The sequence below is a fragment of the Serpula lacrymans genome (genome assembly GCF_000218685.1).
Source record: "Serpula lacrymans var. lacrymans S7.9 unplaced genomic scaffold SERLAscaffold_1, whole genome shotgun sequence".
NCBI classification, from domain to species: Eukaryota; Fungi; Basidiomycota; class Agaricomycetes; order Boletales; family Serpulaceae; genus Serpula; species Serpula lacrymans.
Genome location: NW_006763290.1, coordinates 2605390 through 2629569, shown reverse-complemented (window position 1 = coordinate 2629569; position 24180 = coordinate 2605390). Strand labels below are relative to the sequence as shown.

The 24180-nt window shown below is 40.0% G+C and overlaps 5 protein-coding genes across 5 annotated transcripts; 1 reads left to right on the top strand and 4 right to left on the bottom strand.

Moving 5' to 3' along the window:
- Positions 1 to 5869: 5869 nt before the first annotated feature.
- On the bottom strand, positions 5870 to 8191 carry SERLADRAFT_404687 (uncharacterized protein; the record flags this gene model as incomplete). The annotated part of the gene is made up of 11 exons (XM_007312397.1): positions 5870 to 5986; positions 6108 to 6256; positions 6436 to 6537; positions 6612 to 6651; positions 6704 to 6888; positions 7017 to 7052; positions 7078 to 7139; positions 7181 to 7204; positions 7270 to 7305; positions 7602 to 7762; positions 7925 to 8191. 11 exons carry the CDS (start codon positions 8189 to 8191, stop codon positions 5870 to 5872), a joined length of 1179 nt encoding a protein of 392 aa, XP_007312459.1.
- Positions 8192 to 9553: 1362 nt separating this feature from the next.
- On the bottom strand, positions 9554 to 10930 carry SERLADRAFT_404686 (uncharacterized protein; the record flags this gene model as incomplete). The annotated part of the gene is made up of 5 exons (XM_007312396.1): positions 9554 to 9622; positions 9684 to 9857; positions 10317 to 10389; positions 10503 to 10665; positions 10726 to 10930. The coding sequence occupies 5 exons, from the start codon at positions 10928 to 10930 to the stop codon at positions 9554 to 9556; spliced, it is 684 nt and encodes a 227-aa protein (XP_007312458.1).
- A 2358-nt stretch (positions 10931 to 13288) lies between these two features.
- On the bottom strand, positions 13289 to 14766 carry SERLADRAFT_404685 (uncharacterized protein; the record flags this gene model as incomplete). Its single annotated transcript, XM_007312395.1, has 7 exons — positions 13289 to 13422; positions 13578 to 13609; positions 13712 to 13766; positions 13888 to 14016; positions 14071 to 14086; positions 14230 to 14465; positions 14664 to 14766. 7 exons carry the CDS (start codon positions 14764 to 14766, stop codon positions 13289 to 13291), a joined length of 705 nt encoding a protein of 234 aa, XP_007312457.1.
- Positions 14767 to 19325: 4559 nt separating this feature from the next.
- SERLADRAFT_404684 (uncharacterized protein) lies at positions 19326 to 20686 on the top strand (the record flags this gene model as incomplete). The annotated part of the gene is made up of 6 exons (XM_007312394.1): positions 19326 to 19435; positions 19507 to 19864; positions 19916 to 19992; positions 20048 to 20255; positions 20291 to 20491; positions 20552 to 20686. 6 exons carry the CDS (start codon positions 19326 to 19328, stop codon positions 20684 to 20686), a joined length of 1089 nt encoding a protein of 362 aa, XP_007312456.1.
- Positions 20687 to 21316: 630 nt separating this feature from the next.
- On the bottom strand, positions 21317 to 24010 carry SERLADRAFT_404683 (uncharacterized protein; the record flags this gene model as incomplete). The annotated part of the gene is made up of 8 exons (XM_007312393.1): positions 21317 to 21344; positions 21531 to 21684; positions 21747 to 21968; positions 22128 to 22470; positions 22516 to 22646; positions 23010 to 23238; positions 23299 to 23595; positions 23660 to 24010. 8 exons carry the CDS (start codon positions 24008 to 24010, stop codon positions 21317 to 21319), a joined length of 1755 nt encoding a protein of 584 aa, XP_007312455.1.
- Between the last annotated feature and the right edge of the window lie 170 nt (positions 24011 to 24180).

The window sequence follows — 24180 nt, the reverse complement described above, 5'->3', positions numbered from 1 at the left end:
CAATATGATGTGATATTCCAGGGTATGTTTGTAACAGATAGCACATAAAAATAAAGGAAAGTATACTATAGTCTATACAAGAATGTGACTGCTTACTAGAGCCTACAGAGCGTGTTAAAAATAGAATATCTCAAATGTTATATGTTATCTGTGTGGGATACATTATATATAATGGGACTTGTACAGAAGCTGTGCATCCAACTTACTTACTCCGTCACTGATCCCAGGAGGGTTTAGGGGCGGCATATCAGCCCCATTTATTTTTAGATATATATTAAATTATAATTTCAAGGCAAAATATAAGGTGCTAGAATTGCACTCTTTTATCCCTGTAGCACCTACCACACCACTTGCATACATATGAGTTTGCTGAAATTTTCAGAAATACATTTACCTCTGTGTACAGCCTTCAACCCTTGTAAAGCCCCTGGCTTTAAATTATTTATTTATTTTGGGAGTATTACTGTCACTATTTTGTGGGTTGGCCAAGACATCATGTTTGATCTTTAGCAATTCCAGGCCTTGTGAGAACCTTGGTGGCAGTAGCAAGGGTAAAATTGCCCAACTCTGATGGAAATTAATTCAGTGGAGAAACCTTTTGTAATGATGGTTCAATATTACCACAGTTGGATTTTTCCACTGCCAAACATGTTAGCTATTGAGCTCCACTATGAGTGTCCTTCACAAATTTGAAGGAATACTATTATACATATATTTTTGGCCATGGCAGTGTTCCTGAGGTAGTCTGACAGCAAAGAGACCATCACTAGAAATACATTAGTGTACTTACATTGAATTGTTCACAGGATATATGCTATAGAGTGAATCAAGGTTCACATGATGGCAAGGAAAATAAGTATTGTGAATCTGAAGCACAAGTATTGGCAGAATGCTTATACTGCCAAGGAGAGCAGTGGCAATTATAGAAAACACTACTAAAATTAGATGTGGTTGTGTCTCAGAGTTGCCAAGGATTCACTGGGATGTCCCAAGGGATTTTGTGTAGTGTCCCAACAATTATATGGGTTATCTTAGAGTTGTGGGGGATATTTCTATTTTGAGGAATCATATGTAGCATATCTCAAGTACTGGTCAAATGGGATAATCTCTATGAATTCAATTTTGAAGAATTATTTTTCTTTCCCCACTTTCTTTGTCAATATCTACTGGTTCCATGTGCTATGACGCTAATGGGAACCTGCTTTTCTAAGGATGTGTGGTGAATACAGATATAAGCTGTTTGGTGACAATTCAATGCAATAGTGTGATCTGAGCAGGGGTACCTGACATACCATTAATAAGACTATTCTTTAATGTATGATTTTTTTTTGGCATCATACATAGACACTGAGGCCTGCAATATTTAAAAAAATCACCCAGGAATCCCCACTGGGTACTTGAGACATCCCACAGGATAGTCTGGGTTATCCCACTGGGTAATTGGGATATCTCCCATATGTACTCCTTCCTATGGTATGACAATGTTCTTAGCACACATAAATTAGGAACCTCTCATTAATATACCCTGAGTTCATTATGGGATAGCTTGCAGCACAAAATATCTACTATTCATTTGGACAACCTTGTTCACAGCAGCTTCATATTTCTTGTTGCACAAATATTCAGGCTCTATCTACTGTAGGTTGCTTAAAATTTCACAATCCATAATAAGCTAGCTGTCATAGCATAGACAAAAAGAAGAGAATGTGATAATGTGATGATAGCACTAATCTAAATAACTTTACTTCAAAGTACTTTCCTCAGATTGGTACTCAGATTGTTATTACTAAATTGTGGGCACGACAACAGAAAACTTTGACACAGAAATGGTTTTCTACTCTAAGAAGTGTTATTTGTGTGTGCATATTGATAAGTTTGATCTTCAGCTAAAAAGTTGTCAATATATAGCATACTGCAAGGCATACTGTATCTATTGTTTGCTTTGGAATGGCTGCGCCCTCTGACATCATCAGCCACTGCCTTCATCAACGGTATAGTACATATGTACAAATAAACCTGTAGTAGTATATATACCTGTTACAATTGACATACCAGAACCTACTTACGCTTCACTTTTGTACTTTACTTTTCATTTTTCCAAGTCACATGACCAGTCATGTGATATATCACCTGACCAATGTCTAGACTCATCATGTGACCGGTCACATGCTAGACATCGGACTTTGAACTTTATTTACAACTGTACAGTACCTCATGTATTTTAGTATATATACAAGAGCAATACATAGGACTCAGTGAGTCCTCCTGTTGTCTAGCACAACTAACTCACTGCAGCCTAAGGGGTAACCACTCCCCATCATTTTCTTTATAGTGTGTTCCTGTGTGCGCCAGAGTAAATAACTCTTGGTTGTTACAATACCTCAATAGATCAAGGAGACTCCTCAGCGAGTCCTCCTGTTGTATCCTCACAACTAACTTGTTGAAGTCTAAAGAGTAACCACTCCCTCATCATCATCTCTATAGTTGATTCTAGTTGTGCGCCAGAGTAACTAACTCTTGGTTGTTACAACATCCCTTGAAAAATCCCTGAGAGAATATCCCACACCTGGGGATGTCCCACTGAAAGTAGGGCCCTTAGCCACATAGCAATACAGAAGGCATTCAAGCTAAGAGCCAGATATCTTGGGGTGACTGAAGTGTCTACACTTCCATGAAATGAATAATATGGATTAATACTGTGTATGCACCATTTGATGAATGTGATACACTAGCTGTTACAATACACAATTTCCGGACCTTTAAATTTTATTCTCCACTTTAACTTTCTTTTGTAGTTTTCACACACTGTGCACTTTCCATTTTTTGTTCAAACTCCACTTTCTTGCACTGCACTGCTTTTCTTTATTCTTAGCTGCAAGTCTCTCATGCAGTGGAGCAGGTCACATGGGCTGTGCCCTATGATATCATCAGCCACTGCCTCCATCAATAGTACAGTACATATGTACAAACAACCTATAGTATTATATATACCCCAATAGATCAAAGAGACTCCTCAGCGAGTCCTCCTGTTGTTTACCCACAACAAACTTGGTCCTATCTAAAGGGTAACCACTCCCCTCACTTCTTTATAGCTTTGTCTGAGTTGTGCGCCAGAGTATACAAACTCTTGGTTGTTACACTAGCTAATAAATCAATTTGGCAAGATGACTTGAAAATCCTCTTGGTAAATGTGCTCAACATCTGGACAATAATAGATGTGAAGTGCATATTTGTCAAGGCTAAGTTGCATATTTTACTACACATAATTACTTACATTCAAAACACGGACCTGCAATTTTATTTGCAACAGAGAAGTTTGAGTGTTCCATAACAAGTCTAAGTGAAACTCAGCCGCTGCCTAAAAGGCTATAGAAACAACTATATTATTTACCTGAGTGAAACTACAATAGATGTTAGTTTAAGGTGATTTTTAATAAACGTAATGTAACATACCTCAGCCACTGCCTAAAAGGCTATAGAAATGACTGAGGTATTCCTATACGAAACCCCCTACTATTTATAGTTGGGGGTGCTACTTGCTACAGTATAATGACTCCTAGGAGAACAATGGTGACTCCATGGAGTGGTGGCTATGCTCCATGGAGAACAATGGCTGTTTTAGCAGAGACCGTGTTTATCCGGTTTTGTCATTCCAATGCCATTTTCTGCTTGTGCAGTGTCCTATCCAATCACTCAGCACTGAGTCACAATATTGTGTGGGCTTTTGCAGACATGGAATACTTCAAGCACATATTGTCAGGTAGAAGCTGGAAAAATAAAGATGGTGTGCATATTAGTGTTGGCTCAAAAGTAATGGTTTTTTTTTTGCAGATACACACCTTCAACAAAGACTTAGCTACATCAGCAATGAGGATCAGTTAAAACAATAAGTTAAGCTTTAGTCATGTGAAGTCAAGTCTAGTCATATAAAATCAGGTCAAAGTCACAGTCTAGTCAAGATTTAGTTATAAAAATGACCTGGCTCCCACAGTGTGATGAAGTCACTATTTTTTGAGTGCCAAAATTCAGAAAATAGTCATGTATTGTACACTGGAAGACAAAACTGTCACTTTGCCATTTAAAAAAATAGGTTTTCTAGCTTATTACTATGTATCTAGCATTAGGAATATAGGAAAGCAGCTAACATATACATGTAGGTCAATCAGGCAGATATTATAAATGCCTCTATGGAGTACTTGTTATGCTGTGTGCAAACACCCTGTTGCTCTATTGGAAGGCTTAGTTCTAATCCAATGAATGTGAATGTCAATTTGTTTTGTCAGTCAAACATCTTTATCAATTTGGATTGGCATAACTTAACATGACTGCTAGTCGACTTTTATGTGATTTGCACATGATTTTTTGTTGACTACCTTAGTTTGGTATTGGTAAAAAAAGTGACATTTAGTCAAATCATAGTCAACTTTGATTGTTCCTTGACTTTTCATTTTACTGAGGATAATCCCACAAAATGTGGGATTTGTCCATGTTGAGTTGGGTGTTACGCACAAAGTGCTTAACAAAGTCTGAGGGTTCGTTGAGGTTTCAAGGGAGACTTATCCAAAGACAAGTTTGAGAATGTAGTTCTGAGTTGAGTTCTTCCAACAAGAGTTGGTCTTCTTCTGAGTAGAAGTCTGATCTTAGGAGTCTAGCTTTGTAAGCGTAAACTGCGTAGAATTGTATTAGAGAATACTACTACTATTACATGTGTATTTATAATGGAAAGAGTCGGTGATAGGAGTTAGGTCCTATCTAGGGCAGGTCCGTCCGTTGAGGACTAAGTACTATAATAGGTAATATGAATGCGAGAAGAACAGAAGTGTATGTGAAGGAAATGAGTCATCAGTCCGATGGTATAACCAATGAGTAAAGAGAAATGAGTAGTCCTTAAATGTCCAATAGAAATCGTAACATTGGGATGATTCCATTCCCCTGCTAGGATTTGTCCATATTCAGTTGGGATAACTCCACATTCTATGGGGATGTGTTCATGTTAAGCTGGGATTTATCCCATATTTTACAAGGATATGTCCCATATTAATCTGGGATGATACCACATTGTTTAGGGATATATTGAGCCAGGATATGTTTATATTAAACTGAGATGATTCCATATTCTGTAGTGATGTGTCCGTATTTGACTGTGACCTTCAGAGTAGTTGGTGTTTCCAAGGACAGATGTATGCATGGGGGCAAAACAGGGTACGAGGTTGGGAGGAGGCTTAGCTCATGCGCTAGGCTCTTCTGCAGACCTTGGTCCCTAACTTGACAGTGTGAACAATGAAAAAGTGGAGGATGAAAGCAGAGTAAAGCAAAGGTCCTTCAGAGAAGGACCGGTAAACTTATGATCTCCTTTTTATTGTGTCTCTCCAGCAGGCAACAGATTGTGTGTTACGATAACACAATTTTTAGACCTTTCCTTTATTTTTATTCTCCGCTTTAACCTTGTACTTTAACCTTCACACATGGTGCCACGCAGCACTTCCCCCTTTTGTCCAAACTCCTCTTTCTCGCGCCGCGTTGCCTTTCTTCTTATTTCAGACACAACTCTCACACACAGTGGAGCTGGCCATGCGGGCTAGGCCCCATGACATCATCAGCCACTGTCTCTATCAACTGTATAGTACACATGTACAAACAACCCTGTAGTAGTATATATACCCCAATAGATCCAGGAGACTCCTCAGCGAGTCCTCCTGTTGTTAACCAACAAACTCTCTGCAGCCTAAGGGGTAACCACTCCCCATTCACTACCTTTATAGTGTGTTCCTGTGTGCGCCAGAGTAACTAACTCTTGGTTGTTACATTGTGAGGTCAAATGTAGCACACCATTTCTTACTTAGTGCTTTTATTTGTGTGTTGAATATGTCTAAGATGGTGTGACCCGGCCTGCCATCTTGAGAGTAGCTGGATTGAATGACAGCTTGGTTGTCAGTGAATATGGACACTGGGAAGGATGAGTTGGTTTCTGTGGAGAGTAGCTTAGCTGTAAGGGTGATTTCTACAGCTTCAGCTTCAAAAACTGTGTGGTTGTCAGCAGATCTTAGATAATACCTAAGTACCTGTTTTTGCTGTCCTCCTCGGTATAAAATTGCTGCGGCACTTACTCTGCCATTGATAAGGGAGCCGTCAGTAAATATTTGGACTCTGTTGTTGATGGAGGGATAAAGGCTAATCATGATATTCTTTGTGGCTGGGATGTTTGTGCTGTATGTGGGTGACGTGTGGGGTGTAGGGCAGTGAGGGTAGATAGTTTCTACTGCCAATAAATCAATATCATATGCTCTAGAGAGGTTGTGTATAGTGTGGCGGCGTTGCTTGATTTGTGGCCTCCAAATTGCGCATTAAAGAACAGTGAGGTGGAGAAGACAGCTAAACAAGACAAAAGGATACAAGTGTTAATTGACAACCTTGAGCTTTATCCTAACGACACACCTTTTATAAAGATGGTTTTCAGGCCATTTGAAAGCCATGTTGGACTGAGAAGATTGACCATACTGTTAATGTCCGCTTTATCAATGAACTTGTTGATTGTGCCTGGGATAATGAAACAGTGTGTTCAAATAGCACTACAAAATAACCAGGCCAAATAACACTTACTTAGGCATTACCGACCATTCCAGGAGGCAATCCAGAGCTGGTAAATACTGACTACAACAAAGACATCATCATCAAGATGACAAAATTATATGGTGCAACTTACAGTCTCAAGTAAAAGCTTGCACTGACCCACTAAGGTTTGAAAAACCACAGCTGCTAAAGCTTGATGCCAGGTTGCCAAATGTTGATGTGAAGGCATCCCAGGGTTTGAAGCCAAGTACAATGTGGCAGATGCTGTGGCAATAATTGACACCAACTTTGGCTCTGACAATGTCTCCTTTGATGACTCTGATTTGAGTGAGGCCTCAAGGAAACATTATGAAGATCAAGACTTTTCAGCCAATGGCTGGATGAAAATTGGGCTCTGTTGGCGCTTACTGGATGTAAGCAATTTTTAATTTAATCAAAGCACTTACTGATGATGAACACAGTATGTTTTTTTCCTTGTGGAGCTGGATTCAATTGTCAAAGGGCTACATAGCACAGCAATAGAAACCAATGGTGCTAGCTCTGCACCCCACCAAAACAATGCAAGACAACTAAGAAAGGAGATACAACTACAAAGAGTTTTACCACTCACCCCTTGAAAATGGTCAATAAACCACTGCAATCAGGAAAGGCACAGCCAACAAAACCATTCAGACTAATGGTTCAAAAGGCCTGGCTTACTGCAAATCCTCCAGTTGAAGTCCTTGAGAGTATGGCCTGGTTGCAAGATTTTCATACTCATGTGAAGCAGGGGGAGTTAGTAGCTAAGGATAGGGAGTATCTCAGGGAACTGGCAGAGTATTTGGCTGATAATGATGGTGATAACAATATAAATTAGTAGTACAAAGATAAAAAAAGGAGTAGAAATATTATTGAAATGTTAACAGAAGATGAAAAGAGGAAAATAATGAGCATCAGCCAGAAAAGAAGAATGATAAAGCTTTAGCATACAAATAATCACTGCTGGACAAAACCAAGCTGAGTCACTTATCATTCAGCAAAAAAAGACACACTTTTGCCAAGTCAGTTGTGGCCCATACTTTCTTCCGGTCAGGCCCAATTGTGACTGTCTTGAGAGTGATGTGTCCCTTGATTCAGTTAGGGGAAATGAGGGGGGGCAACTGCATATCTGGTTCCAAATATTCCTCAAGCTCCCAAAGTTGAACACCAATAGCTGCATTACCAAACACAAAGTCAATAAATGCTATTAAAATATGAGTGAACTTACAACTCATCCCATATATCATCATGTTCACCCTCCTAGTGCTTAAACCATTGCATATTAGCAAAGCACATTGAGTCTCCTGTGAACCAAATGTCTTGCTTAAATGAAGACCTTCAAGACTTCGCCATATGCATTGAGAATGCCTTCAACAGAAGACTGCTCAATAGGAACATCAACTAATAACAAACCAATGGACTCTGCTGTGTAAGAAGCATTATAGCGCTCGCGATTAATCACAACATAATCATAAAATGTTGCTTTGTAGTTTAGAGGTAAACTCTTGGTGGCTAATGGATATTGAGAGCGGCAGTGAACAGGTGTGGTTGGTGACCACATGCAGATTGTTCGTGCAAGGAGTTGGTAGGTTTCACTTGACATAGTTTGGTGATGAGGGTTGAAGGCATAAATAACACCAGCTATATATTGAAAGAGGTTTATATGTAAATACTATCTGTGTGAGCTTTGTCTAACTCTTTTAATAGTGTTGCAAGTGCAGCAATGATTCTATATTCTGCCAGTGAAAATGGACAGTGTCACTGTCCATTTTCACACACTTCTCAGGATTAGATTAGATTTGAGTGCCACATTTTTTTTCAGAGTCAGCTCTTGATACATATGTGGCACTAGTGTGATGTTGCATATCACATCACAATGGTACACCACTGCGCTTCAAATTCCTGCACGTCCTTCTATCCTTTCAAGTTGCAATAACATTGAGCTAATAGCATACTTGTTAAGTATGTGTTAGCTCTAGGTATGGTTTTTTCTAATAACTATCTTATAAGGTACTGAAATTAGCTTTATTCTATTCACAGTGGCCACTGGCACCAATGCCATATCGATACCCAACATATCCCACCACTACATCATCAGCTGGTAGTAGCAGCACACACTACTGCTTCAATTATCACTAAGGTATGTTACAACTACTCCAAAGTGTGTTTGACCACCTTATCTTTTTCTGAATAGGTGTGGATAGGTTAACAAGCCAAAGTATGTTCCTCCATTTACTATATCTACAGTATACCTATACTTATAATCACTGACCAGATGCTTGCACTATCCATCAAGGCTTGACAAACTGCAAAGAAAACTTATCAAGTCATTCATGAAATTCTGTGAGTATTGTCAAAGTGTATTTATACAATAATATTGAATGTCATCCATTGTGAATAGTATGAGTATCTTAAGACAAAACAGAAAATTGAGAGGATTTTGTAGTTTGTGGGGGTTCACTTCATTATAGTAGTTTACTCTATGCATGTCATACAACGGTATTAGGGATAAATTCTGACAGTTTGCTATATTCTATAGTGAAAGTAAATTTAGTAAGATTGATTTGAAACAAGAATCCAGAATTATGATATCTTTTATACTCTATGAAAGTAGCCATAGTAGAGGCAACTATGTATTTCACAAATGTGTGTTGGAATAGTCAAGGTCAAAAGCCTGTTAGCCTTGTTAGACAACATACGTCATGAGTTGATATTAATACAAGGGCTGGTAGCTCAGTTGGTTAGAGCACACCATATATAGGCAGAGGTCCTGGGTTTAATCCCCAGCTGGTCCACTTTGCTTTTATGTACTCCCTGTGATCAGGTGGCTACGTGAGGTATATAGAGCTATATAATAGGGACTTGTCTAGGCGTACTATAGCTACTATTTCCCTTATGTATTACTATGGTGGCTATAATAGCTATAAAAGGCAACTAGGTTTTTCCTGATGGCCTTCTTGTGAAACTATTGGACTTGAAGAATAAATTTAATAATATTATGACTAAAAGTTTTTTGTTTGTCATATGTACGGACCTGGAGTGGAACATTTGTTATATATTTAGTGTGGTGAAGATGAAATAATATGTATACTCACCTTGACATCCAGGTCACCAAAGATGAAAATAACTTTTCCATTGTTTAAAAGCCATTCTACCACATCACATATTTCTTCTGGAAGATTATCTGTTGCAAGCCCATACTCTGAAATTACCAATAAATGTGCTTTTTGCTTGACTTCACCCCTCATCTGGGAAGAAGCTGACCAAACCTGTGGAGTTTTATTAGTATTGTAAAACAATCAAAAATATAGAGATTTGGTGTACGTAGTCCATAATTCTCCCTTTTAATAGCTCATTCTCCACATCCTCCAGCTTCAACATTTTGGCACTTAAAGTGGTGGAAAATTTGTCAGTGCAGTCCAGACCAAATTATCATGCTCTTCAATTGAAAGAAAACCTTTTGATGTAGCTAGTGATACCCTCAAATATGAATGGCCTGATTTAGCTAATTTTGCTGAAGTAGGGCTAAAGCTAGACATTGCAACCTGTTTTATGATATGAAAAAATGTCAATGGGAATGATTTTTCCTTTGAGACTTTTGATGAAGTTGCAGAAGGGGTAATTCCACGACTTGTATTAAAAATCCTCTCATTTAAATCTTGGCAAATTATCTGTAAAATAATATGATATATTATCTGTGCATTTTAGTAGTGGAGGACGTTGCTTACTTCATTACCCATAGACCTAGGACGCTCTGCAGGCTCATATTCAGAATTGCCAACTTCATTCACAGGAGATATACTAGAGGTAGGTGTAGCAGGAGGAGTATAATCATCTGTGGTTATATTAAGGTCAGCATGCTGTACCAGAGTAGTTGATTTGACATACCATTTGGCCTCATTGAACTCATTCACTCTTCTTCCTCATTGTCAAGTTCTTCATAGATCTCATCTTCAGCTATCCTCCTTGCCCTTTTATGAATGGGTTTTTCATCCTCTTCTTCATCCCCTTTGTTACTGCTCTGATCAACATCACCAACTTCAGCCTCAAGCATGTCAGCAGTTTTTCTATGTATATCTGTATTTTAAAGGACAGTGTCAATAAGAATTATAGATAGATAAATAAACAAAGGTGTACCTATTAATCTTTCCTCATTAGCTTGTACTTCTGCAGCCTTGAGTTTCTTTTGAAGGTTCTCTAATATTTTTCTCTCCTTCATAGTTAAGCCTTCATCTCTATTCTTGGAGGATGTAGCTTTTTTGGCCTTGTCCCTTCTGTTCCTTGCTGAAGTAGCAAGACCTTGCTTTTTTTGAGGTTGTCCAGACCTAGTTTTAGGAGCCATAGAATAGAGTAAGGTATAAACCAGACTAAAATGCAAATATTGACTAGTAGCAGCCAATATTTTACTGGGTAAAATCTCTCAGATTTCAAACCTTTTACTTTACAAATGCGTACAAATACAAATATTCAACAATATCTCAAATTACATTCAGATTGTCCGTAGGGGCCTGTCAGAACCGTGGCCTTTTCAGAGTAATGGAGCTGTGGAGTACAGGGACAGAGTAACAGAGTACGGAGGATGAGATGGGGAATTTAATAAAACTATGTGAAACTACAATGGATGTTAGTTTAAGGTGATCTCTAATAAATGTAATGTAACATACATCAGCCGCTGCCCAAGAGGCTATAGAAACGACTGAGATATTTCTATACTAAACCCCCTACTACTTATAGTCGGAGGTGCTACTCGCTATAGTATAATGACTCCTAGGAGAATAATGGTGACTCCATGAAGTGGTGGCTATGCTCCATGGAGAACAATGGCTGCTTCGGCAGAGACTGGGTTTATCTGATTTTGTCAGAATTGGCTTAGCTCGTGCGCTAGACCCTTTCACGGACCTTGGTCCTTAACTCGTTGGAAGTGGATGTAGGAGAAGTAGAGGATGAAAGGGAGTAGAATAAAGATCCTTCAGAGAAGGATTGGAAAGGTCTTTAGAAAAGGACTGGTAAGAAAGCAAGAGAATCTAGTTGATATTCAAACTGCAGGAACAGAGTACAGGAGTTACAGCTTATATACTGTCGGGGGAGCAGGAGCTTATAAGGAGTAACCCGTAATGTAGGTACAGAGTTCCATGCAGACAATTATCTAGCGAGAGGAGAATGTATGTGCAAGGAGTGTATCATAAGGTTTAACTACAGAGTCCACAAGGAATACTAGAACGTGCGAGGAGAAACGTATGGCAAACTAGAAGTCTGGTGCAGGAGTACCAGAGTGGACAACTGGAGTACCATGTGGGAATAGAGCATAGAGTTATGCCAGCTGGCAGACCACAAGGAACATAATCCTGAGTATACCAATGGTTTGGGGGGTTTTGGGCCCAGAGAACAACTCCTCCGGAAATGCCAGAGTTCTGTCTTCTGGTATGGATGTGACACGGCCGGCTACTTACACAATTGTGTGATGAAATTAAACACCTAATTGAAGTTAACATTGCTTGCCCCCAACCATTATGTCCTTCAGCCCAGCTTTCCATCTCTTTGTCAGTTTGCAAGACAATAGAACACCTCTCACCCTTAAAGTGCAAATTCATGTGAGTGATATTGCATGAAGGAAACACCACAAAATCTCCCTTGTTAAGTTGCAACACCAATCCAGGTTCCACCAGGCATAGTTTCCCCCTTTTGTGCTTATCCAGTGTGAGCACAAGGCATAAAGTTTTGTCCTTTGCATTAAAGTGAGCTTTAGTTCCATTGACCACTAAGCTAATGAAAGGGTAAACAGCAGAGCAATTATTTCCAGGTAATATATTGGCAGTCTTACTGAGTATGGCATATTATTCAGGAAAATAAGCCAATAGCTACATAGATCAATCAGAATATGTCTAATAAACAAAAAAAAAACAATATTATCAATCCATTCAAGCAAGTCTGAAAATATGGTTTTGAGATGTTGATACATGGTAGCGTGGGTTTGCATCTCCTTGGATGCATAGGGTGTTAGCTGGCTATAGTTTGTCCGTGAAGCATGCACCTTCTTTATCATGAGAGGTGGGACATCTTTTGGTGTGTTATTTCCCTGCTTTTTGAATTAGGTAAGGAGATATAATGAATTGAGATCCTCACCTGAGTACAATAACAGTTGTACTATGAAAAATGAAAGCCTCAAACTGAAAACCAATTCCCTCCTGAGCAAAATCTGTATACTGTATTTTGGCTGTGGGACACAAACATAACACCAGATTATTGAAGATATGATTGTGCAATGAAGGAGGCATAGAGTTGTTGAGAGACAGCATGAGAGACTTGCCCTTGTTGCACAGTGTAAGACCTGGGCTGGGGAGGATCAATAAAGATATATAAAGATCAGGTGATGACTCTGATCTTGTGCCGTCAATATAGTGAATTTTAAGCTGTGTCTGTGAATTAAAATGTAAATTTTGTATGTTGTGTGGACAAACATACCTTAGCTTCTAGATCTTCTATGTTGACAGACATAACAGCATAGCTTGCTTTTTCCCTTTCACCTTCAGTCACGCAAACTTTTCTTCAGGAGATCGCGGTGCTGGAAACTTCAAGTTCACCTGGGATTAGGGGTCAAATGTGGTGACAATGGTAAAAGGAGTGGTGGAAGAGTCATCTAAAATGGGAGCTGCAACATGAGCTGACATATCAGGCTGACTCTCAATATCATATAATGATGTTAGAAAATGCCCCTCAGCATGGTCAGTGCCAAGAAGAGCTTGACCATACTGCTGAAAGGGCACTCTGAAGTTGTCCACTGGGAGCAGACACATTTTCCAGCAATCATATCAATGTGGAAGCAGATGAAATATTCTATATAATACAATCATAAAGATAAGGAAACAAAACAAGGAAGTATACTTGCTAAAATCTGATTACACTAAAAAAGTGGTCAGTTGCCTCCAGATTGGTGCAATCAAGTTTTGTCGGTAGTCCATAATGTGAAAGAAGGGCTTGAGAGAACATACTTTCCATCTTGATGGGCAAAAGTTGGCGTAGCCTGGCAATCATTGTAATTATCCTTGAAATCACAAGATGCCCAGAGGGGTTCTCTGTAGCCGTAGTAAAATATATGTAATCAACAATAAAGGTAAAAACTTACCATCTGAAGGCTACCTTAATGTATTCCCTATTTTCCATGGCGTCATTCCATCCATCTTAGCAAGCTGAATGCAAAAATTCAGTCCAGCCACAAGTAGGAGTGCGTATATAGAACCTGAAAGTTAATCTGATTAATCAGACACAAAGTAATAAAGTACAAAGATGCAAAAAACTGACCACCAGATGCAATGGCTGCAAATTTACAACCAATTGCATGCCATTGTTCAAACCTCTTTTTGGATGGCTTTGGAGGAGGAAGGTCTGTCCATATTGCATCCAAAGTACGCCCCTCCTTGAACATAAGTGCTGAAGAAAAACCATTTATAATAAGGCTGTGAATGAGTCAGATTTAACACTTACCTTTCACATTTTGCAACTAATTAAATGTAGTTAATCATAAGCAAAAAATTGACAGACATTTTTCCCTGTTACACAATGACATCTTGCCACAATTGATGTCAATGTCTCATCAGTGTAGTGGCTGGGGGCCCTTGTGATGAGTGAAGTAGCAGATTCTACCCACTCATCTGTTTGAAATGCTGGTGAAACAGAATGGGCGGCTGCAAGGTCAGCAATGAATGAGTTGATGCTTGAGCTGTTCCTAGTAGCTGGAGCTGGAGCATCCCTTGCCTCCCACTGCTGTGCAGAAGAGGAAGTGGCAGGCGCTACTCCACCGCTGGGACAAGGATATTGTGGGCAGCGTGGACAATGTGAACAGTGGGCCTGGATAGCCTGGATATCTTCTTCTTCTACATCTGATATGTCTTGGACATCTTGATTATATGGATGGAATTGTTGAGATGTCCAAGTTGTTTGACATCTGGAGTGTAGGGTTGGAGATGTGGTTTGTAAGTTCGTCTATCATAACAAAAAGGTCAGTAGGACTCAGTGAAGAGAGAACCTGCCTAAGTTGAGCATAGAAATCTGCCAATCCAACTGGATTGTGGACACACCTGATTCCCACAGCAGACTCAGAGCATACTCAATTTGAGCCAACTCAGCAGAGTGGCATATACTGGCGTGGGAATCAGGTGTGCCACCCTGGGTGTGGTCCATTGTTTGTTTGCTTAGCAGAACAGAACACCAGGGCGTGGGAATCAGGACACTCGGCACACCTGATTCCCATGCTCAGTTTGCATGCTCTGTTAACACTTGACGCCTGTTACCAGCTATGTGAATAAGGATGAGCAGCATACCTGTTTACCATGCAAATAGCTGTGCAGCTCTCTGAATCCAATAGAAGGTCAGTACATGTGTCCAGCATAAAAATATATAATAGGTACTTATAAAGGGAGGTGATCTAAGAAATCAATACTCAGTTTTGTGCAATACAAACTCTTATTTATTATGCTGTACCTAAGAAATCAATACTGAAGCATAATAAGTAAATGAAGATGTGGAAAAGACTGTATCTACTGACCTCAGTTTTGTGCAATACAAAGTGAGGTGTAACTATTCTAAAAATGAGCATAAAAATGAGAAGGAAAAGTCCGAGTTTTTGAATCCCAATGGGGAAACATTTTCCCATAATTATAGGGTGAAAAGTCGGACTGTAAATGAATTATCTAGTACTTGAAATATTAGCGTAGGCTCGAATAAAGTGTTGAATCATGAAAATAATATATTGAGTATATAGAAATATGCCTACAGGTGAGCCTACTGGATACGCAATCAGCAGTCTAACCATGCTTTCTACTCACTCAGGATCAATGAGCGCTAGCTCCACCTTTTGCGCCACAGTCACAGTATCTCAGTCTAGGGGGTCTGTGAGAGAACACTCTCCTACCTACCCCAAGGCGGTATTGCCACCACCAATCTCACTTCAGTTGTCAATTTCCACTAGCAAGATATCTCCCTCCACACAGCTACAGCCTGTGTCTCCCTCTCCAAAGCAGTCCCCCGTGACACCAATGGCATCAACACCCTTCACAGAGGAGGGTAAGTTAACTCACACAGAGGCTTGTACACACCTACAAACAATCACCAGCCTTGGAAAGTACTGCATTTGTCATCATGCCTATTGCTCTTCAATATAGTGTTATCTCAAATGGCACACAAGACTCTTTCTCACCTGTTGTAGGTTCATTATTGTTTTTTTCCCACAGCAATAAGTTGACAAAACCGGATAAACCCGGTCTCTGCCAAAGCAGCCATTGTTCTCCATGGAGCATAGCCACCACTCCATGGAGTAACCATTGTTCTCCTAGGAGCACAATTGTACTCCTAGGAGTCATTATACTGTAGCGAATAGCACCTCCGACTATAAGTAGTAGGGGGTTTAGTATAGAAATACCTTAGTTGTTTCTATAGCCTCTCGGGCAGCGGCTGAGGTATGTTACATTACATTTATTAGAGATCACCTTAAACTAACATCCATTGTAGTTTTACTTAGTTTTATTAATGGGGACATCCCTTGTACTAACTTTTGGGAAAGGGGGAAATCCCAGTTATGCAGGGACATCATTGGGGATCACATTTGGTGTTACAATTGACATACCAGCACCTACTTACGCTTCACTTTTTGTACTTTTACTTTTTATTTTCCAAGTCACATGACTGATCATGTGACCATTTACTTTACATTACATTTTCGGACTTTTCATAAGTCACATGACCAATCATGTGACACATCACCTGACCAGTGTCTAGGCTCACCATGTGACTGGTCACATGCTAAACGTTGGACTTTAAACTTTATTTACAACTGTACAGTACCTCATGTATTTTAGTATATATACAGGAGCAATACATGGGAAGGACTCAGCGAGTCCTCCTGTTGTCTAGCACAACAGACTGGTTGAAACCTGAGGGGTGATCCCTCTTTCTCTCTCTCTTTGCTTGTCCAAGTTGTGCGCCAGAGTAAGAAACTCTTGGTTGTTATATTTGGGGAGATGGGGACATCCCTTGGGATAAAAATTGAAAACCCCAGACATGTACCAAACATTATTTGGGAAGATGGGGATATCCCTTAAGAACTCCCAGACATGAGTTCCAACCCGTGGCTCTGCCACTGGGAGTATGCAAAGTCTGTGCCACATAAATAGTAATAATTTTCATTGGGAATATGTGTTCCTGTTCAGTTATTGGGTTTTCATTATGTATTAAAAATGATTAAGCACTCCACTACACTCACTACAAAAAACTACTGACTGCACTACAGAACTCAAAAACCACATGGAAAGACCTTGCTGAAAAAAGTGCTCCCCATGTGGCAAATTTTGGGACCACCATCCCCTTCTTTATAGACATAGAAACATCATTGGGTATAATATTTGGGAAATGGGGATATTTCTTGTACTAACTAACATTTGGGATGGTGGGGATATCCCTTGGGATAGAATTTGGAAAACAGAGACATATGTCCCTTGGGATAGATTTTGAAAGCCCCAGACATATACAGACATCCCCTAGAATATTATTTGGGAAGATGGGGATATCCCCAGGAAGTCACAAACATATTGGGACATCCCCTGGGGTAATATTTGTGAAAACAGGGACATCCCTTGTACTTACTCACAGAAAAATTGGGATATCCCTAGGGAAGTACCAGACACATAGAGACATCTCTGGAGATAATATCTGGGAACATGGGGTCATCCCCTGTACTAACACTCAGGAAGATAGGGATATTCCATGAGATAGAAACTGGGAATATGGGGACATCCCTTGGGATAATTTTTGTGAAAATAAGGAAGTCCCTGGGGAAGTCCCAAGCATACAGGGACATCCCTGGGATAAATTTGGGGAAAATAGGGATATCCCTGGGGATAACATCTAGGAAGATGGGGACACCCCTGGGGATAATATTTGGGAATATGGGGACATCCTTGGGATAGATTCAGGGAAAATAGGGATATCCCTGGGGATAACATTTGGGAAGATGGGGATATCTGATATACTAACATTTGGGAAAATGGGGACATCACCAGGGATAGCATTTGGGAAGATAGGGACATCCCATGGACCAACACTTGGGATGATGGAAACATCCCCTGGGATAATATTTGGGAAAATGGGGACACCCACTGGGATAAAATATGAGAATATAGGGTTATTCCTTGGAAAGTCTCAGACATACTCAGACATCCCTGAGCATGACCTGTGGGTATATGGGGATATCCCATGGGAAGTCCCAGAGATGTACAGATATCCCTTTTACTAACACCTGTGAAACTGGGAATATTCTTTCAGAAGTCCCTAACAAATAGGGACTTTCCCAGGGATTGATATAGACATCCTTTGAGATGACAACCAGAATTATAGGGACTTGTCCCACTTTACCTTTTTCAGCTTCTTGGGACCATAGTCTTTGTACCTCTGGTAGCACTTCTCAATTCCAGCAGTAGTCTTTCAGATGGGACTCTTCTGTAGAAGGGAAATGGTCTGAAAGACCCACCACCTGCACCTGTGAATAAAATCAATATTTAGAAATAGATTGGGCCCTTTGCAGTTGAATTTATATTAAGTAGACCAAAACCCCAAGAAACTATACATATAAACAAAGAAGCAGGGGTTTTATGGTAAGTACCAAAATTATAGAGATATTTTTGAGACAATACTCAAGGATACTTGGTAGCTACCAGGATTCTGTGATCATATCTGGGGATTGAGCTTGAGTTGATAGGACAATATCTAAAATATTATGGGGATAATAGTGTGGTTGTCCCTGGGATCACAGAGCAGTTGTCCCTGGGACAAGAGAGTAGTTGGCCCAAGGGACATACCCAGTAATTATGATAGACCAGGGAAGACCGGCATATTACGATCTCTTAGGTACATAGGTATATAGATATATATGAAGCTAAGAGGTATGTCCCAGAGGGGTGACTGAAGTAAGCTCAATGACCTCAAGACCTGGCACCGGCTTCTGAGCCCCATCGCCCTTGTCCTAGGGGTGGTATTACTTTTTCACTGCAGCATCAGGGTGGCAAAGGTACATGGTAACAACAAAGTAGTCCCTGGATCAACACAAGCAAGAATGTCAATGACATCATTGCCACTCTTTCATCTACTTGTTGGGGCTCTGACACGCACAACCCAGAAGCTTGGCTCCTGAACGTCAAGTCTGCAATCTAGGAGGGAGCATATCTTGTTGCAAGGGACTTAGTGGCAAGGACATAGCCGTCAACTTTCTTCTGATGGTCAACTTTATGCAGCTTGTCACAAAATGACAAAGGTAAGTACACTTGTTTTTCTCTCATATTCAATATTCTTCACTCATATCTCAAATTGTAGTAACAAAATACAAACAGGTCTCTCTCTCAATGGAATACACAATCAAGAAATTGCGCATCTGTCCAACAAATCCAGCAAAAGGTCGTTCCAAAGCTGGCATTCCACTGGAAGCAAGTTTGCAGCCCTTGCTGGTGGAGGCTATATATATTTATTAGTACTTATTGCTGGTCTGGGTCTTTGTGTTTCAGTTGCTGCCATGGAGGGAACTTCACCATGGGACCTTGCAAATTTGCTAAGAATACCAAAAAAAGGTAAGAATTAAAAATAGTTGCCTCTTGTACACCTCTGACAAGCTTTAAAAAGGAACCATTGAGGGAAATTTAATTATTGACCGCATCATTCCTACTATCCGTCACATGTGCCTCTCTTTGCCCATCAGCATGGCATCAATGTTCTCCCCGGCTATACTTGTGGAGCATCAGCTAGCCAATGAATTTGATTGCACAAATATCAGCTCTTCAGACCATTTTTTTGATTCTGTTATCTTCAAGTGCGTGCTATAGTTTTTAGCTTTATTGAAGTTTAATAGGATATCCTTGCTAATGACAATATATCTAGTAGCTTTGTCTTACTTGAGCGTGACTGTGTCACCTGGCAGTCTTGCTACACTTCCACTATTTGTGCTGGTAATCCAGCTATCCCTCTGCACCAACTGGGTTACAACATGCTTGCACCACTAGAACACTCATTTTTGAGTAGGCCGTACAGTCCCCCATTGACTGAAATCAATGAGGAAAAGGACTATCCTCTTCCCAACTCCTATCCATCCCACTTTCTCAGCCAGAAAAACACCATCATCATCCCTACATTTTGTAATCATTATTTGGCTGCAAACAAAGTCTTTCAGGCAGAACATGATTGCAATGCCAATGTCCTGTGGACTAAGAAGGAAAAGGAAATGACTTGTGCACACAGATATGTGGCTACACATTGGGAGCCTTATCTGATCATTTATCTGAGTTATTGTTAGCTTCAGTCTCAGTATCAAGACAGTGTAAAGGCTACATGTGAGATGTACCTGAGAATCCCAGCAAACATCATTTTGGGGTAAGTTCATTGTACACTCAAGTGTTTGGTGCCTTATCAAACTTCTTGATATCAGCCAATCACTCAATATTCGCAAATCAGACGGCTCCCTCATGGTCTTTTTTTGCACATCCCTCCCAGAATATATCCGCTCATCACTACAGCCAAAGCTCCTGGCTGCATTTGAGAATAATGAGCTGCTTACTGAGAAGCCTGGTCAACATGATGAGGATGACATATTTGAGGTGCTACACTTTTTCTGGTACAACTGTCACTGCACAAGGGTAAGTATTAATACAGTTATGTTATTCCTTTCTAGCTGCCCACTAACTTCCTTGAAAACCAGGGAGATGACACTCCAACTGAGATTTTGCCTCTCATGTTAGAGAGGGAAGATGGATGTTGTACCAACTATTCCCAGATGATCCCTTACCTGTCCAAGGAAATCAAAGATCACAACACTATTTACCAGACTATCAAAGTTGTCTTTGCAGACCTATTCCATTGGATCCATGATGTGGTAAGCTTAAATATAGTACAATATTGTGGTATCTAATTTAATAACCACCCTATCCACAAGATTGAGCTCCAGCTGCCTGAGGAGTATGAGCTATTGGCTGAAGTTGCGTCAATTTTGCCTGGCAACAATTCATCTCCAATATTCCCCTTCCTTTCACTGGTGATTAACCTCAATGTCTCTACCAAAGGTCATTGAGATAGCAAAGTCAAGGACTTCTGTCTTGTCCTTCCTATTGGTAATTTCCAAGGTGGTGCCCTTGTCACGGCCTCAACAGGTCTGGTCTTGGAATTAAGGCAAGGTGACTTCACCATCTTCAGATCTTGTGACATTATACACTTCAATCTGCAATACCAAGGCAAGAGAGCATCTTTTGTTTTCCATACTGACAAAGAGTTCTCTTCATAGGCAAAGAATAGAAATGGATGGGCAAACAATGTAGTTTGAATAGCTTAGCTTTTTGCACGTCTTTTCTTTGTGAAGTTAGTACACTTTCAGATGCTCTCACGCCAAAATTTGATGTGTGGTGATTTAATCCTCCCCATGTATTGCAGGTTCATCATCCTCCTTATACTACTTATGGCTAAAAAATCTGCTTCTAGTAAAACCAAATCTCAGAAGGGTAGGATAACAGCTTTATGAGTACTTATAGTGCTATAGAGCTCTATATAGCTACCCCCCATTTTTCCTGATGGGGTATGTTTCTATAGTTGCTATGATAGCTATTAAATTCCTATTATAGCCAATAAATTTCTATGTGAAGCCTTACAGTTACTATGTCAGCTATACCAGCTATACCAGCTCATTTAATAATGATAGAATTAATATTCACCAAATAGTTTGGTACACATACAAACTAGCCCAATTATTTAATAGAAATCTATCACAAACATCCAAAGCATTTTCTGTACCCCAGTGAGCAGGCACTTGATCTTTTCCAAATAAAGGCAACAAGTGGCAGCCTTGTTGTATACTGCTCAATGGTACTATGGAAGCTGGTGGAGTACCATCAGCTCTAAGTGCAGATTTTGTAATCACATACATCATATGTGCTGGATCTGCACTACCTTTCAACTTGGTGTACCATTCAATGTACGCCAATGGAATTTTGGGCCAATGTTTTGGTATACCAACAGAACCACCATGAAAAATGGCAGGGAGCTTGAATATTACTTTAACTCTTCCAACATGTGTACCTATGTCATAAAATATTAATTCACAACTTGAAACTGATTATGAAATTAGAAGAAAATATTACCAGCAACATCTGTTGACTCTGCTTCTAATGAGTCTAATACAACAACATTATCAAACTGTGGAGCAATTCCTTTGGAGCTAGGTCTTGCTTTGATGACTTTGTACTTTACACTTGCACTAGCATCATCTCCAAGGTGAATTGGAGTGAGTTTGAAACAAGTGAATACATCAAGTGAATCAAATGGGAGATTTGCAATATTGACTTGATTTCTGGACATATAACCTGGCTGACCGTGCATTAGGCAATTCAGAAACTCCTTGATATCACGTATGAAGCCATGACATTGGTGGTTTTGTTGAATTGATTGAAGTTGTGGAAGAGGAGATACTTTGGCTATGTTAATACCTAAGCCAGATGGATTCTGGAGAATATCTTGCTGACCTAGAACTGGTCTATTTTGTAAAGACAATTGATAGCATTCAAACCACACAGTTTTTTCTTGCCTTGTTAGCCAGGTGGTCATTTGTGGACGCTCATTCCTATGATTTGATGCTCTCCATGCATCCTTGGCCATGTCTATGTGGAAATGTTCAAACATTTCTGTGTTGTAGTTATTTGTAGCCCCAAACCAGCGAATAGAGTTGACATAGTGTAGTAGAGAGTGAAATTTAGGAATATTAAAATTTTCTCTAACACCCAGAGTGACGAAAATTGCTTTGTTTTGATGAAATGTTTTGAGAGCATCTGATAGATATCCAAGGGTTGTATCGCTGTGTGTGGGGTACTGAGCAATGTAAATAAAGTCCAAGAGTGATCATCCTAAACGTACCTTGGCCATATCTTTTCTTTTGCCTCCAGATATCTGAGAAAGAGGCGATAAACCATTTTTGAAATGCTTTGATCCATATGCAGGAGGTAAAGTGCGTATTCTTGCATCCAGTTCCTCTGTACCCATAAGATCTTGGCACCATGAGATGATATGTTTAACAACACCTTAATATAACTGATGCAAGACATTGGGGGTAATGCAAAGATGAATATCACAGTAGGGAAATCCTTCCCAAAATGGCCTGTAAACACCTCCAGATACATCTTTATCCATACATTGATCAAAAAATTCTCTCCTTGAGTTCGAAGATAAGGCTTAATTAATGACAGAGAGAGTCCAGTCAGACGTCCTAGGTTCCCCAGCTCCTTTAATTTTAAGGTCTGTTGCTGGACGCCTGCACTTGGGACATGTTCCATACTTTGAGCAAGTCACCAGACATTGCTCAGGATAGTCAGCAACATAGCAAGCAAGAATAGGGTAAAGTCTTTGAACACGTGCTGTCTTCTCCTTTGTTGTCAAGCCTTTTTTTACCAATTTATTGACAGACAGATATCCAATAAGTACACAAGCGTGCTGAGAGGGTTTGCGCATAATAAAGCTGGGTATATTGCCTAGTGTAAGATACACTGGATATGCAGACTTGTTGCCTGAGAACTGAGTCAACCGAGTTTTGTCTGTTGCTATTATAACAGGAGCAACAGATGATCCCTGAGGTAGAAGAGCCTAAAATCAAAGAAATAAGTATGAAGTTTAGAAAGGAACCACTGGCCTGAATATATTAACCTGTACAGAATGCCACCATTTCCCAGTCCACATCTCATCAAATATATGATCATCCCTGTTGCTGTTTGTGAATATTCTTGAGGGTTTATAGACTATGTCTGTCGCATGTGCTGGATTGCCCAACAAAGAAGCAATGACTTGTAAGGGGTCTCTATATTGTTTAAGGTGTTTTTCTTCTGGACAATCATCAAAGTGTAGATATTTTGAGTGCCACTTGGCCCTTTCAGGAATTTTGGAGTTGATAATTTTTAGAAGGCTTCTGCTATTTTGATAAAAAAGGCCCAGTCTCTGGGAAAGCTGGCATAAAGGTTGGAGGTCAGTTAACATAAAACATGAATCAAAGTGTGGAGGCGTCACTCACTTCAGGAATTGCCAGTAATCTCTCAAGAGATTTCTGGCCAACCCCCTCCTGCAATGCCCAATGTGCAAATTTCCAGTCCAATTCTGTGGAAAATGGAGCCCATCTATTATCTGGAAGATCAATGTCCATTTTATTGTCATCTTGATGGAACTGGTGAAAACTCTCCCTCCATTTATTATGAGCATCCAGATCCACCCTTATAACCTTGCCAGCATTCTCATTTTGCTCCACTACTCTTTCATCATCATCATCATCATCATCCAGATTAAAGTGCAGGGAGTGGGGGTGACATAAACTGCTAGCCTGCATCCCTGGGTCAGGGTTCAAGTTATCCTGGGTGTTGCCTTGCATCAGGATCATTCAGGAAATTGTTAAATGGTTCTTGTAAGCTGTTGAGGAATATATCTTCTGACCCATCTGAGTCATAGTCTTCTTGGTTGTTAACATTTTCACCCAAGTTGACTTCATCAAATACTACTTGGGCCCAGGTTGTCTGCCTCAAGTTCTCTCCCCTTTCCTTT